The sequence below is a fragment of the Halyomorpha halys genome, unplaced genomic scaffold (assembly GCF_000696795.3).
Source record: "Halyomorpha halys isolate HHAL.00 unplaced genomic scaffold, Hhal_1.1 Scaffold66.1, whole genome shotgun sequence".
NCBI lineage: Eukaryota > Metazoa > Arthropoda > Insecta > Hemiptera > Pentatomidae > Halyomorpha > Halyomorpha halys.
The window spans coordinates 869,916-886,847 of record NW_027112997.1 but is presented as its reverse complement, the minus strand read 5'-3'; the positions used below and the strand labels follow the sequence as shown (position 1 = coordinate 886,847).

At 31.0% G+C, this 16,932-nt stretch overlaps 1 protein-coding gene across 5 annotated transcripts in view; it reads right to left on the bottom strand.

Annotated features, from left to right (window-relative positions):
* Positions 1 to 16,932, bottom strand: part of Sox102F (transcription factor Sox102F) — a 774,977-nt gene that overhangs the window by 94,191 nt on the left and 663,854 nt on the right. For all 5 annotated transcript variants that reach the window (XM_067050634.1, XM_067050632.1, XM_067050633.1 and 2 more), the window contains one exon: positions 929 to 1,076. In XM_067050634.1, the coding sequence (XP_066906735.1) occupies positions 929 to 1,076 (148 nt within the window). The remainder of the gene's footprint in view (positions 1 to 928; positions 1,077 to 16,932) is intronic.

Sequence of the window (16,932 nt, the reverse complement as noted above, 5' to 3'; positions counted from 1 at the left end):
ACTTTATGCAAACATATATATACACTAACATTATCAGAGCTTTTTGGACGTACAATATTGACCTTTGAGCCCATACGAAACTATCTAATTCTTCCAGTATCTAATCCATACAATCCATAATCCTTCAGAATTATTAATGGTTTTTATCATGTTCAAAGTAAAACTATCCATTAGGATTTCAATATGGCATTTGATTTAGATATAGCCCGAAATAGCTATATATACCTCCTTTAATTCTTAACTACTTGCTCATACAAACTCTCCATTCGTAAAACAATAAGATGGCAATCAAATCTAATAATATTTCTAATTCAGTATAGTCATTGAAGTGCTACGAATGAGTTGTTCCTACCTAAGCTATTATAATTTTTTTATACTCTCATTATATTTGCATATTTCAATAAATGAATTTTAAATAAGAAAATCTTTTCCTGTAGTCCAGATTTGGCAAGAGCTGTAACTCGTAGTACAATACTGTATGACAAAGGCGACGCTCTAAGTACAGGTTCCTGTGTATAACCTAAATTATTCAGATACGTGATGAATAATGAATTTCGACGGGAGGGGGCTACCAGAGCACGTGAGCAGAAAAGTCATCCCCACACCCTCAAGATCGGAAATAAAGAAAATTACCCTAAGTACGTGCCTCCTGCGTTTGCTGGTCATCCCCCCCTTCTTTAGAAGTTGTATTTTGCTTTTGGTTAAAAATCGTCAATTAATTTTTTGGGGAGGAAACAGCAATAGTACAGGTTGCGATTTCAAAAACGAGAGTATTTTTCAAACCAGTATTATCATTTGAAAACGAATAAATACAGTATTATTCAAATTTACATGGTATATATTGAAAGAAACTATTTTAGAGAAAACAGAAATGGACTCATGATTATGCCTTGTCAGAATAAAAGAAATTTAATCTGCACTTGCTTACCTTGTGTTGTTCCTGTTGGGAGAGGAGTTGGTCTCGTACCATCTGGAGCTGGAGGATCATCTCGGACAGCCTTCGTTCCTTTTCGAGGATGGTCTCCCCCGTCAGTGCTTCCAGGTTGATAAGGTTCATCTCACCGTTCTCTCCCGTCCTGAAACATATCGTCCTTCACTGTAGTTTTAATTTTCTTTGACCCCATTATTAGAGGGCTGGAGAGAGCTGGTAACCTGACTGTACTATAAGACAGCGATCAAGATTTGGAATTTGCATACCTCTAACAATAACTTCGGGAGATTTATAAGTCAAGAGATGAATGAATTCTTATAGGCATAAGACGAAGCAGAATTCTGAACGTTTTGAAAGAAAGCTGAGTGCGATATTCAAAGAAAAAAAATAAGATTCTTCAGAAAACGTTTTATTTTTTATGAGTTTATAGTTATTGATGTATTTTCTGAAATTATTATTTTTTATCATTAGTTTCTATTTCATACAAAAATAAGTGTCTATAACAAACAAAAAAATAAATACATAAACAAAAATGTTGAATTTAATTTAGAGCTGAACTGGTTAAAGGAGTACGAAAAATGTTAACTCTTGGGCAACAAAATTTTATTTCATTTAAACCGATTCGTTGGCTATGTTCATATAATTTCGCTATTGCTCGTCAAAAAGTTTTGCAGGTTTAGGTGTACCTCTGACGACTCTAGAATTAGTCAGATAAAAGAAAAAGTATCATAATTTTTAATGGGGTTTTAAGACTGGGTCAGGAAAAAGGATCCTAATACTCCTGGGGTTACCTATAATTAATTTGTATGACAGTTTTATTTTAAATTAAACTGCTGATTATGAGGTTTATTTTTTTACATTCACTTATTTTTGTATGGAGTATGTAATAATGAGTAATAGTTGGATTTACATAATCCGAATTTTCCGGTACTTTTTTTGAATTTGTATAAAGTCGGGGTCAGGAGTCTCAGTTTTGACGCACTCCTTGTCGCGTACACCGAAAGACCAGGAAGACGCCGCGACTGCTATGCCACTAGAAGTTATCCATGCACCCTGCAAGCTAGGATCTGGCTTGCCCCTACCACCACGGAATATTCGAGGACTAGCTGGCCTGCATCTAAGAGAGAAGCAACAGTTCTCGAGAACCTGAAGCGAATTCGCATGGTATACACCATTTCGCTAACTAGCCTACCTAGACGAGGGAAGTGGCATAAGCAATATCTATGTCTAAATTTCTCATGAGGCCTGCAGATTTATCCTTATATTGCATTATGAAATAATTAATTATTCAACTAACATACTAACATATTAGTACAAGAGCCCAAGAGGAGAAAAAAGGCAGTTATCTCACCGCAATTTTTGATTACTTTAATGCAAACTATGTATAATTAATAGTCAAAATTGATGAGTCTGCCAAGTATAGGTAGGGGGAATAAAAAGTGGCGGGAGTTTCAAAGTGATAAAAAAAAACAATTTTTCATTCTATATCATAAAAATTAGTAACAACAGAAGAAAACCTAAGAGAACATCATTTAAAGGAGAGAAAATTTGCTAAAATATGAGCCCTAATAGAGTTATTTACGTTAAATAGTTTTCGAGATATAGCTTTTTGAAAAGCAACATTTCATAAAAATGTTGTATGGGACATACTGAAAGATCAGTAGTTAGTGAATTTATTTTGAAAAATTTATATCTCAAAAACCATTTGACGTACAGATGTCTATTAGCACTAAAATTAAAGCTAGTTTAATGAGCTATAAAGTAGTTTATGATATTTATCTTTGTAGGAGTAATAGTTTACATGAAATTTGCTAAAATAAATTAATTTATAGTTATTTACAAAATTGATTTAGTAAGACACGAACAGGTCCCGATATAAAAAGTAATGTTGTAACCGAGCAAAATCGAATTTTCTTTTTTGATGGAAATAAATGCTTTTAGGTCCTCTGAGTCCAAATAAACAAGTCATGCAAAATAGACTGGGCACGAAAACAAAACGTCTTACGGAACTGAAATTTCATATTTAAGTCAGATATATCCTTGCTAGTGCCACCTATATAATATATATTTGATTGTACACATTTTATTGAATTTCTCAAAAATGTATCTCATGATTTTGATTAAACTCGATATATCGATGGAAAACTAAACGATTTTTTAAATCAGGCTATTCAAAATCCTATACCTATAACATTTAGCATGTTAAAACTTATTATATTCAACACAACACGTATACCCCTAATATGCAGCAGTTACCCATGGTATAATGATATGACATTATCTTTTTAGATTTTTTTTTTGCTGCAGAGCTCGCACTCTTTATATGCTAAATAGATTACAAAACATGAAATAAAGATTTTGAGTAAACTTTTAGATGAAAAATTATCAAATGGAGTGTAGGAAAAAAATACTTTTTCAACTCACTAATACACTACTCAATGTTATCACACAACTGAGGGGGTTATAGGTAAGTCAGGTAGACTTGATTTCCCCAGAGCAGACATATTTATGTTGACAAAAAAACAATTTTTTTCATTTTTTTTTAAGCCCTGATTGTAACTGGTAATTACAACTACCTGATGAATCACATTTATTGCAATTTTGATCCATGATTACAATTAGTATTCAAGCCAAAGCAATTGTAATAATTACTTAACATCAAGTGTAATAGTAATTACTTATTTTCAAATCTTGCTTGATCCGTTACTTAGGACTACATCTCGACAAACGACTGACATCCTCATAAAAGACTAAAAAGACAAGAAACTGCTCATCGATTTCGTCTAATACAACATTTACTAGACAAACGGACTAAATTGCCAATGCATTAGAAAAGACTCATCTACATGACTATTATAAGGGCTATCTGGACATACGGAGTTGAGCTTTGGGGTTTCACTAAATCATCAAATTCCTCCCGAATCCAATCCTTACAATCCAAAATCCTTAACGCTCCTTACTTTGTCACAAATCAAGTCATCCATCAGGATCTCATGTCCCATATGTTGCCGATTTGGCCAGAACCAGATACCATTCCTTCCATGATAAACTTCCCAATCACCCAAATCCACTTGTTTCTAACCTGGCTTCTCCTTCATTACCTAATAATCCTCCTAGGCGTCTGAAAAGAAGATGGCCTCGAGATCTTCTCCTCTAGAAATGTTATTGATTCTCCACATGTTTGTGTCATGTCACTATGTCACCTACAGCAAATTTACTTGTATGTATTTTTATACAGTTGTAAATAACAATAAATAAATTATTAAAATTTAAAAAAAATAAAAATCTTGCTTGGAAATGGATATTAATGACTTGCTTAGAAGATCTAATAAATTCCATTCGTGATTCGTCAATGTTATCTAGTGAGAAACAATCAGAAAATTAAGTATTAATTAATCACCTATTTAAATAGTCGAATCGCCTATTTTCTACGTTTACAGGACATCCCAGCGAATCGTATTGACCTTCTCCACTCGTCAGTGTATCGGACAGAAAGCTATAAATATGGATCTGCCTGGATGCTATAAACTTTTTTAGTTGGCTCCTGGCTAAGATTACGTCATAAAACATCGGAGCAGTCTATAAGACCATTCAGGATAGCCGTATTGTAAATCATACGGATGGAGAGATGGATATAACTTGCTCAATTTGAAAAATGGATTTTTCTTTTTTCAAAACAAAATAAATAACAATATAATTTACGTTTCTGGTAATAGGGAGAGTATGGGATGTTTATGTATCCTATTATCGATTTATATATGTACTAGCTTACCCTTGTGAGAACATTCCCATTATATATGCATCCTAATTCTATTTAATTCATTCGAATTATAAGCAATATCATGCTCATTAGTATATACAATATAATATTATCAATAAAATCTATTGAACGCACACAATCGGTAAAGCTGCATACTTTATAATGACTATCATTAAGTAATAAGTAATAATAAATTGCGTTGCCTCCCTGGAATATATCACTTTAGTTATACAGTTAAAGTTCACCTATCCGTAGACTTATATTAATCCTGAATTATTCTCACTGAAACTTCATAGCTAGGCAGTACACGAATGGTTTTAGACGAGCTACGAATTTTTGGTTGAAACTTTTTCTGACAAATTTTCAGCTCAAATTAATCAAAATATTCTTAGAATATCACCGTGTAATTTGAGCGATAGATCTCTAAAATTAATTTTAAAATATTTATTGGTGACGATGCCGTAGTAAGTTATTTAATATTCCATTCCATAAATTGTGGTCAAACATACTCCATGAAATGGTAACTCATTCAAGATAATATTAAAGTATACTTTAATACCTCTTAATGCAAAAGAGCAGCCTCTATCTAATACCCTTTTCCTCTGGGTTTTATTCATATTTCGCCGAGTTTTAAGATTAGGTATGGGAAAAATCGAGACTTGAGAAAGTAGCTAACCTTGTAATGAGTTTTTAAGGTTTTAACGAGGGTTTTAACTATGTGACGTACAGATGTCTATTAGCACTCAAATTAAAGCTAGTTTAATGGACTATAAAGAAGTTTATGACCTTTACCTTCGTAGGAATAGTAGTTTTCAAGATATTTGCTTAAATAAATTGATTTATAGTTGTTCGGACAATTAGTTTGATTTATGAAAAACTTCGTCTGCCAAAACTTTATGCGCTGTCTGTCAGCGCTCAAATTAAAGCTAGTTAAATTTACTACAAAATAGTTAATCATGTTTATCTTTTTAGAAGTAGTAGTTTTTAGGATATTTGACAAAATAAACTCACAAAATGCTAATTTCTAGTTGTTCGTATACAATGTTGGATTTTTGACAAAATATATCTCTAGATCCATAAGAAGCACACATGTCTGCCAACACTCAAAATAAAGGAAATTTAACTTACTATAAAGTAGTTTACGACACTTATCTTTGTAGGAGTAGTAGTTTTTATGATATTCACATATGAATATAAATTTGGCAAATGAAAATTTGTTCGAACAAATCAATAAATCAATTTATTTTAGCGAATTTCATGTAAACTATTACTCCTATGAAGATAAACATCCGGAACTACTTTATAGCTCATTAAACTAGCTTTAATTTGAGTGCTAATAGACATCTGTACGTCAAATGGTTTTTGAGATATAAATTTTTGCAAAATAAATTCACCAACTGCTGATCTTTTAGCACATCTCATACAACATTTTTATGAAATGTTGCTTTTCAAAACGCTATATCTCGAAAACTATTTAGCATAAATAATTCTATTAGGGCTCATATTTTAGCAAATATAATCTTCTTTAAATGACTTTCTATTAGGTTTTCTTGTGTTGTTCCTACTTTTTAAGATATAGAGCACCGAATGAAAAATTAGTTTTAATTAGCCGCCATTTTTTATTCCCCCTATCTATACTTGGTAGACTCATCAATTTTGACTATTAATTATACATATTTTTCAATTAAGTAATCAAAAATTGGGGTGTGATAACTGCCTTTTTTCTCCTCGTACGCTCTTAAAATTCTTGTACTATTTTATTTGCGCCTAATTCGTGCCTTATCCCAAAAACAGTCCATTTTCGGCCTTTAAGAGAATGTAATTTACATTCAGAGCCAAATGTAAGTTCCACAAGATCGTACTATGGTATTGGTGTACGCGTCGAAATCTTTAAAACCCAATTTGTACCGCCTCGACCCGCCACCGCTTCGAAAACTCTCACTTTTTTAAAATAACTTTTATTAAAGTTCCACTATCAATTTAAGAATCGAAATTGAGATTCGTCACTTATCCATGAAGTTCTCATCGTTTTGATACCTCATTCATCATAATTCATAGTTCCTGAAAGCCGGAAAAGGAATAGATACTACCGTATTATGTATGTGTATGATTTATGATACATTTATATATACATATATAGTAGCAGATAGTAGTGCGGCGTAGCCCCACCGATGGCTGCTGCTGCTGCTGTGGCTAGTAGAGCCATTCATCTTAGTAGGTTTCATCTAAAAATACAATTTTAAGCTGAGTTGTCTAAATGACATTTTCTAAATCCATCCTCGCCCAGCCTCCTCCACCGAATCTTTAGTGTATATTCCTTGGGAATGCATTCGTCGGAAACGCCCTTCGGATGGTTTTAATGACAGGTTCGTTACTAGAGAGAAAAAAGTCAAAAGTAAGAACCCAAGTTCTGTTAACCTTTTTATTTTAAGAAAACTGTGGTAGAGTGGTAGCCGGTTTTTCCAGAATAATATTGCCAAAGCTATTCTGAATAAAATATGATATAATTCTTGATATTATTAGAATTATGTGCATGGTTATATAAAAATTTACACTTACGCAAGTGAATTTAAAAATTAATGATCTAAAATTACCACCAGTTCTTTGTGTAAAAACTGTGCCAAAATGATATGTTCAATATAATATATAATGCAACTTCCATATAACGGACACCAACGACGATTTTGTACAAAACAGGGATATTTCCGCTCAGATGGGCTTAATATAAAAGGACTACAAACATTAAATAATAAAATTATTTACATATTGTCACTTAAGATATAGTTCTTCGTGAGTCCGAAAAAAAAAAAAAAAAGCATTAGTATATAATACAAATATAAATAAAACGATATAAATTTTATTTCCAACATAGATTTTTCACGTACTGTGAAAATTACTGCAATGACTAAAAATCTCTTTGTACTCAAAGATTGAAAAATTCAGGATAAAACAACTAGGGCATCTTCTTGGTTTATTGTAATAGATTTAGTCCTGGAATTGCAAGTTTGTACAATCATATTTAATGACTTGTGTCCATTATAGAGGAGTGAAAAGTGCTGAAGGTGAATAAAATTTGTACCCGCTTCCGGAATAAACAGCCCCATATTAAAAGGGTTCAAATCTTGTTGGCAGGAACCTAATAAAATTGTCCGTTAACAGGTGTTTCCGTTAAATAGAGGTATCCATTAAGAGAAGTTTCACTGTATAAATAAAGTTTTTTTTTTTTTTAGTTTTCTGAGCATTGTAAATTATTTCCAGTCAAATTATGAAAGTGTTTTCTTCGATGTCGGTCATTACTTGATATTTTATAAAAACATTTTGCAATGGCAAATATTATAAGTGAGTTGAAATAAATACAACTTTTTGGTTCTATTAGGCTCCACTTCACAATTCCAAAGCCTAGTTTTTTATTTTTTATATATATATGTTTCTCTAATATAGTTTTATTTTACAGTATTGAATGTACGTTTGTCCTATTAAGGAACCCATAATTTCGCAATCACCAATAGCCGAATGGAGAAAATTCGCCATTTCCCAAATAATGACCAATATTCATCATTTCGCGAACAATCACCTATAGCCAAAATGACGAAAATGGACTGACAGTCGAAAGTTTTGGACCACCTAAATTTTACGAGATAATTTGAAATAAATAGAACAAAACTAAAATTTCTTTTCAAATGGTACTTCAATCCAATAATATTACATAAAATAAAATAACAATATAATTTCATGAGAAGGTAGCAAACAAATAAAAATAATTTTTACTGGTGAGGTGGATTCCAACAAATTGTTTTTTGTTTGCTCAATTAAAAATCACATTTTACCTCATTTTCGATTCTTTCTTTACCGAAAGGTTTTTATAAAATAAAAATTTAAGGACTGATATCAACGGATTTTAATTACAATTTATTTAACATTTTCATGATTTGAACTGCTGGTCTCAGCCATTCTTTACTAGGTATGTTGTATTTCAAATACTTTTTAGAAAAGCATTATATGCTAAAATTAGGGTAATATCAACATTATTCTTCCAAATTTATTAAAGATTTCCAAGGAATTTAAGGAAGATTTTCAGGGTGGGAAATCTAATCCTACCTTCGGTTAGGGTAAGTTAGTAAGTATATACATGGATGGACCTCTAAGCAAAATAATGGATAAGCTATTGGGTAGTTCATTAAAAAAATTGAAATTAACGCTTGAAATTCTTTATTCATTTATATTGTATTTAAATTTACTGTTATATTCCATACTAATTTCCAACAGAGTTTTTGTATTCTAAACTGTTTCCTAGTCTCGTTAGAGACGATTCCTTTGTTGAAAACCAACGCTGCTTTCCAGGATTTTCATTTTATTTTTTTTGTCATTCCAAATGAGTTATTGTGACTTTTTGACAGCCTCCAAGTTGAATATTGTAGCAGTCTTATCATTTTTATATGGTTGCATTCTTATCACTATTATATTAGACTCATATAAATATTAAATACCGAGGCCATTTTCTTTTCAGAAACCTTACAGGTCTATGGGGAAGATATTTGGAAAAACGTTATTAAGCCTCTTCTTTGTGGAGGTTTATAACGGAATGATATGGATATACATACAACGGATCAGATATGCAATATAGGGGAATATTAGAATAATAAAAGAGAAACAAAAACTTTTCTAAAATAATATAAAAACGAACTTACAACATGAAAGTTTGAATAAACAGCAAAATCCCGCCGATCTGGATTCAAGTCTGAATTATCCAGAACTTTTTTTAATTTTAAATATGTTTATCAATTGTTCCTTACATCATATTTTGTAATCCAATAAATATTATATGAAATATCTAAAAATGAGCCCTACTTGACTTATTACAATGCTTGTTAAAGTAAGGATTGTTAGCCAAACAGTTTGGTAGCGTACACCTCTCATCCATCACACCGACCCTGGTGAAGATCTAAATCGTGAGTCGAAACTTTGGCAATCAATAAATTGTTGAAAACTATTTTTATCTTTCCTGACCGCAGCCCAGACCATCCCCTGATGGTCATCAATCATATTTTAAAATGTGCGTAAGGTTCTGAGTGATACGTAAAGTGAAAAGTGACTATACTTCTGTTTAAAGGAAGATATCTCGTGTATGATACAGAACAAAAAATTGAAGTAAATTATATATTAAAAAAGGAAAACTTTATTGATATAAAAAAATTTATTGGGGGGGGGGCAGAACATTTAAAGATAGGAATACCAACTGTCTCCAAATGGAAAATAATTTTAAGAATTTCGTTAGCAGATCGGGTAAAACCAAAAAGGAATGAGAAAATTTATAAATTTTTTAAAAACCTTTTTTTGTATATGTTTATTACAGTTTTTTTAAATATTTATTTTGTATTAATTTCATATTATCTGTATTTCAAGGTATGCATATAGTGGTTAATTGATAAATTTTTTTTACAGATTAAAGATTTTAAGTAGTACTTATGTGCATAAATATGATATATTTTTATATGTATATATTGCTTTATTTTTAAAAAAAATATATTTGAATATTATTCTGTTTGTTAAAAAGAGGAAACAAAAAAAAAATAATAATAAGAAAATATGTAGCGGGTTAAGGGAGAAAATATAATTAGATATATTGATGAATAATTATTCATTATTCATAGACTATTCAAGATAAATAGAGCTCTGTTTAATAAAGTTTTTTGGAATTATATGGAAGAAGCTAATAAACCTATTTGTTTGAATAAATATAATCAATAATGTTTTAGTAATGAAAGAAGGTGGTACGAGTTACGGTCTAAAAGCTGCAGGACAGAACTATTTATTATGCTTCAACGTTTTCCTTCATTTTACTGAGCTTCATCAGTGCTCTCGTTTAGCAAATAAATACAAGACTCAAAAACTAAAAGTCTTTTCTTTGCTTACTTCATGTAATTTAGTAATAACAAACCAATTAAGAACCTGAGGCATTTAATAGTTTATTATATGTCTTCAACAGTCCTTTTTGTTTCCTTGGATGAATTTATTCTTCGAAAATGTTTTTTTCTATTTCATACATATAGAGAGAGAAATACTTTATTTATTCATCTATGCTGCCTAAATACATTAGTTTGCCATCTCACACAGCATACTTATCAATCCGTAATCGGACATATTTACATTACACATACATGGTATAATCATAAAAAAAAGATATACAATAATAGGATATAATAAACAATTTTTTTCATCCCTACAGCTTCCTTTTACAATCCATTTCGGTCTGTACAACCAACACAAATGTTTCACTCACTCCCATTATTCCCTCTCATTTCCGCTCAATTATTCAATTCACACGATCAACAAATTCGCTCTCCAGAATTCACCCTCCTAGATCCTCTTCAGTGACCCGCTAAAAAAATTCAATATTAGACGGTAATGTGAGATCAGACCCTCATTCATAGTCACAGCAGTAGATCAGTCTACCATGAACAAACAACTAGATACATTTATGAGAATAGGAATAACACATAGATTAAAAGGAAAATATAATAAAAAAAAAAACCGGTTACAGGAAACACTTGAATAGATAAATAAGTTTAAAAAAAAAACACACACACAAAAAAAACATAGTATTAATAAAATAAAATGATTTAATACGTTAAAAGACACACATAGAGAGGTGAACATATTAAAATGAATAAATAAAACAAAGAATAATCTGCGAGCTAATTCCCAGGCAGGTGATTTAAATGATTTACAGTAGTCAAAATATGAAGGAAGTGGTTGGGGGATGAGGTCAAAAAGGAACAAAAAATGTTAAAACTCATTATTTGCCGACGTTTCGTCCCACTGTCCAAGGCTTCCGGGGCTAAGCAAGATATACAAATATATTGGCAATGTAGGATAATAAGATACAAAGAGGTAAACCAAGATAGAGTTGAAAATCATATAAAAATAAATTAAAAAAATTATATACAAATGAACAAAAAGAAATAAAAATAAGGTGTACAATGATAAGTATTTACGAAAAAGAAATAAAATAGACTGGAATAGAATAGAAAAGAAAATATAAGAGAAATAAAAACAATATTACGGATATTAAGGAAGTGAAACGAGAATAAATAAAGGTCAAGAAAGAATAAATAAAAATAATATGTTATTTATTTCTTTTTTGTCATTTTTATATAATTTTTCCCCTTATATTTACATAATTCTTAACCCCACCTCTGTTTACTTCTTTTTATATTATTATCCTACATTTTCAACATATTTGTAGTTGTTTTGTATCTTTTTTAGCCCAGATGACCACTGCAATGTGGGATGAATGAGTTGTTAACTATTTTTTTGTTCATTTCGACCGCAGCCCTGACCACCTCCTACATATTTTAATTTTTATAAATTATTTAAGTATGCTATTATTGATAATGTGGTATAAATTTCATTTAAAAAGGGTTAGGAGAGTGATTTGGGGTGTACTTAATTAAAGGAAGTTTAGGCGTGAAATGAACCAATTTCGAGAATGGATATTCTTAGAACAGGTCATAAGGCATTTTTCTCAATTATTTTCATCCCACCTGGGCAAATAACTAAACTTTATTAGTCTATAAATAAAAGTATAAAAAACATGGAGTACTTGCCCTAATACCTTTTGTTTCATGATTGATATTATAGGAGTCAAAAAATAAAAAAAAATGCCAGCATAGTACAACTCAATAAAATTGTTTAAATTACAAGACTGCGTTTTTTGGACGTTTTTATGAACAATGTCCCTTAAAGTGGTCCGATTCTGATAAAGAGCTTGGGTTAAGATAGGTTTACTTGTCCAGCATCATACTTGGAAGATCAGAACTGTAGGAGGATTTTCCCTCAACCTGGGCACAGAAGAGTGCGGTGTATGTGAGAGGTGGTGGGACTCAATTACAATGTCGGGGCGTGAAACCGGAGACACTGCCTTGAGGATTAATGGTCAGTAGAGGAGACAATGGGACCGCTATATTTATGGATTACCTACCGGAGACAAACAGAAGACATTTGTCTAACTCAACCGACCAAGAAATACTGCAGCAACCTTTAATCAGAGGGCTACCATTTATTTTGGTTCTTTGTCGGAGTTGGTCGGTCGTTTCCGCGCCACCGAGCCACAATCTAATGACTCGGTCTTTCTGATCCCTTCTGCGGCAAATTGTCTTGACCATCTTCCAGTTCTGTTCCGGGCTCTCTGATCTTTGTTGAGCTGATCAGGTGACTCGATGGAAGCTGGATATATATGCGATATCGATTACTTAGGGATCAACCGCCCAAGGAGGTCAGAGGCTTTCTGTAACTATTTCGTATAAATTTGTTGGAGCAACCTCAGCAACTTCCGTGCAACTGTGACTGCGCCTCCAAGTTGGATAACCTTCCTTTACTGTATTCCGTGTGTGTCAATCTTACCAGAGTTTTTCCTATTACAAGTTTCGTTTAGTTAACAGTTATTTACTGCTTATTTACTCTTTCCCTTATCAAAATTTCCCCCTAAAATAAGGTGGGTGTGGAAGGACTTCGTAACACAGCTCGTTTCGTTTCTTCTCTGTCTGTCGTGAAACATGAGGTCTTATGCTGTGATGTAAGAGTATAGGTCCCTTCCGATCAACCAATGAAGGTTGTTTTTTAAGAAGTTTTGTGCATGATGCATTGTGTCAATATTACTGCAGTAGGATGTGATTTGATATTTAACCTTTCGTAGATATTTAACAATTAACCTGACCGACGCCTGGGGTCTGTTCCATAATGAAAGCCAATAATATTAGTCCATAAATACAAGTACGCAAACTATGAAGTAGAAGCACTAATACATTTTGTTTCATCATAGTGACGACTATTAGTGAAAATTATCTAGTAGAATTGTATAAGTTAGTGAAATTGTACTAAATACAAAGCGAAAGATTAATAGTATTATTACGAAACAGGGCCCTGTTGTCATATTCAACCTACTTTTCATCACACGTTATTATCCTTTCGAGAAGAGATGATCATTTCATATGATTTAAACCAATTAATCCACTCTTTTCATAAGCTTAAGAGAATTTAAACACATTACATTACTTTTATGATTGAAAAATAATTAATTTTCTGTATATATTTGTTTGTTGAAAGATGGTCAAATAAAGGTACTTAATAAATGGACAATAAAGGTACAAAAAATAGTAGAAATACCTGAATCCTGGTAGAATGTGTGTTTAAACAAAGTTTACATTCTACCTTTAGTCCTGACGAAGTCTTTCAAAGTGGGACGAAACGTAGTTTAGTAATAAATAGTTTTTTTTGTTGCTATTTTCGTGCGTTTCTTGACTACCACCCGGGTATACCACCCCATCTTCCTATGACTAAATACCAATAGTACCTCCTTAACGTCTTAATGTTCCAGTATCTCAGGCCTCTTTGCATCCTAATTATCACACTGTGTTCTGTTTACTGTTTGAATAAAAGATTCTTACTCTCCATGTAGTTGTTTCCTCGAGAAAAATCTACTTATTTCGTTCATCTTGGCCATCCCTTCCTCCTAAATTCTCCTCTATGGCATTTTAGAAAAACCCCTTACTACCCCCACGTCCTTCGCCACATTTATATTAACAATACTTACATATGTTAACAATTGCAGCTAATAACAAAAATATTGTTTTCAGTTGATCTAGAAGTATAAGTATTTGTTATTTTAGAGTAAAAAACAAATCTATAAAACGTCCTAATTTTTTTGTTTAAATAAAATAAATATCAAGCTTAAAACAATTTATATTTCTTTATAAGTCAGTTTCGGCCAATTCGGCCATCCTCAAGGACAATCTATCACAAACAGCTTTTATTATACATATAATTTTTAACTATTCTAAACCAATAAAAATTTTTGTATTAAATTATCAAACCTTAATACAATTTTAAAAAGCTTTATGCAAGCTATTCTGCCCAGGTCATTAAATTCATCCAAAATTACCCTATGAGACATTAAAACATTAAGGAATCATATAATTTTATTAGTAAGTAGTGCTTAGCTTTTTTAGTGGTTTTTAAAATTGATGTGGTTCTAAAAGTGTTTTAAGGTATGATAATTTATTGATAATATTGTTATTTGTTCAGAATTTAATTACAGCAGACAGAATTTAATTCGTTAAAAATCATATGAACAATAAAAGCTGTTTGTGATAGATTGTCCTTGAGGATGGCCGAATGGGCCGAAACTTCGGACTTATAAAGAAATATAAATTGTTTTGAGACTAAAATTGGATAAAATTTATTTTATTTAAACAATAAAAAACTTGAGACTGTTGAAATGTAAAGATTATATATAAACATCCTAATCTTATTTCATGATACAGTGAATACATAAGTCCCCCCTTATATATATAATAAAATATAGCAGCTTATATATTTAGGTTCAGATTTAACGCATACAATTTCAAAAAGTTTAAGTATAACTACACTGTACATCTTTGGTATGAATATTTCAAATTAAAAATGGTTTGAATAACAATTACGGTTTTGGTTCATTTTAAAATTAAAGTATAGTAACGTGAAATCCTGGCCAAGAAATAAATAAAAAAAAGCAGAAGCCAAACAAATTTTGTTTTTATAGCTACTAAAAACATTAAAATTTTTTTTTAATATTTATTTATTGCTATTTACAACTGTACATTATAATACATTTAGTAAATCTGATCTAAGTTAAATTGGAGTGTTACAGGCGTGTAGAGAAACTACCCATTGGTAGCACTCTAATGACATTTTATATTAGCTGGTCTCGTGGCCATCTTCTTTTCAGGCGCCTCGGAGGATTGTCAGGAATGGAAGAGGATGCAAGGTTAGAAACTAGGGGGTTTGAGTGGTTAGAGAGTTTATAATGGAAGGAGTGACATCTGGTTCGGGCTAGATCGGTTACATAGGGAACATTAAGGTCTTTATGTATGATTTTATTTGTGACAAAGTAAGGAGCATTGAGGATTTTACGAAGGATTTTGGATTGTAAGGACATTAACAATTATATTTACAAAATCAACAATTCGCTCAATAACACAATACTGTACTCGTAACCTTTTTCCATACTCACTTAAACATCGTTCCCGAACGGATCGATCAAATTGATCGTTTCTCGACCGAATGAGATAACCTCATTACGGTATACTTAACAAAAAAATGGTTTTGGGATTCTGTAAGTGAATTAAAAATAGCAAAAATGATATCTTTGAACATATTTCCCTCTGTGAATAACGCAAATGACTAAATGTAATTTTATTTGACAGCATTAACCAACAATATGCTTGTCAATTTTAGATCAAGTATTATTAAATTTTAGTTGTTTTTAGACGTAACTATTAGTTACTTGTACGTATATTCTATTTCTATTATTATCATTACTACTATTTTATTTTATTTTTCTCTTTGTCTTTTTCTCCAGTTAAATTTTTTTCCCCATTAGAAGTTATTTATTAAATCTATAAATGTCATTGTTTTGTAATTAACTTTTCTTTATTGCTCTCTCTTTTTAATAATTATTATTATCTGGATTTTCTTTTTTAAGGAAGTTTGATTATATTAATTTTTTTTTTTTAAATTGTTGAGGTAAAAAAACTTCCAAAAGGAATATAACCTACTCTATAGTTTTCATTGAAAAACGTTACAGGACAATTATCCCATACTCATGGATCTTTACAATCCTAAAATTAAGTGATTCTTATCATTCATTTTTATCTATGTTATATAAGTATATTTAAATCTTGTAATCATATTTACCATATACTTATATATTCACATTGTCATATTTTCAATTTCCCTATTCAAATCATGTCATCTATATAATCATACTTTAAAATTGTTTTACACAAGAATATTTAATTTATTGTCTTTCACTATTAGTGCATTTATCTAGCTCTCTAGCAGCAACCAATACTCTATATTGGACATTACTCTTTGGACCATATCATCATGTCCAATAAGTTGTTTTATTACCTCCTTATTGATATGCCCAATTTTAATATATTGCGTAATTTAAGTTAAAATTTATGATTTTTTGTAATTGGACCATTATTATTATTTTATTCTCATATATTTTCCCTGATTCTTTATATTTGTATGGCCAATCTCTTGATTATATCAGTATAATGCATATTTAAATGTGTCTGTTTTATAGTTTATTGTATCTTTAATATTATTGGTTATATGAATTGCTTCCAGAAATCGTCTGCTTTTAGTGTTAAGTGTGGGATTTTGATGTTAAAATTGTGGTTAAACGTTATACTGT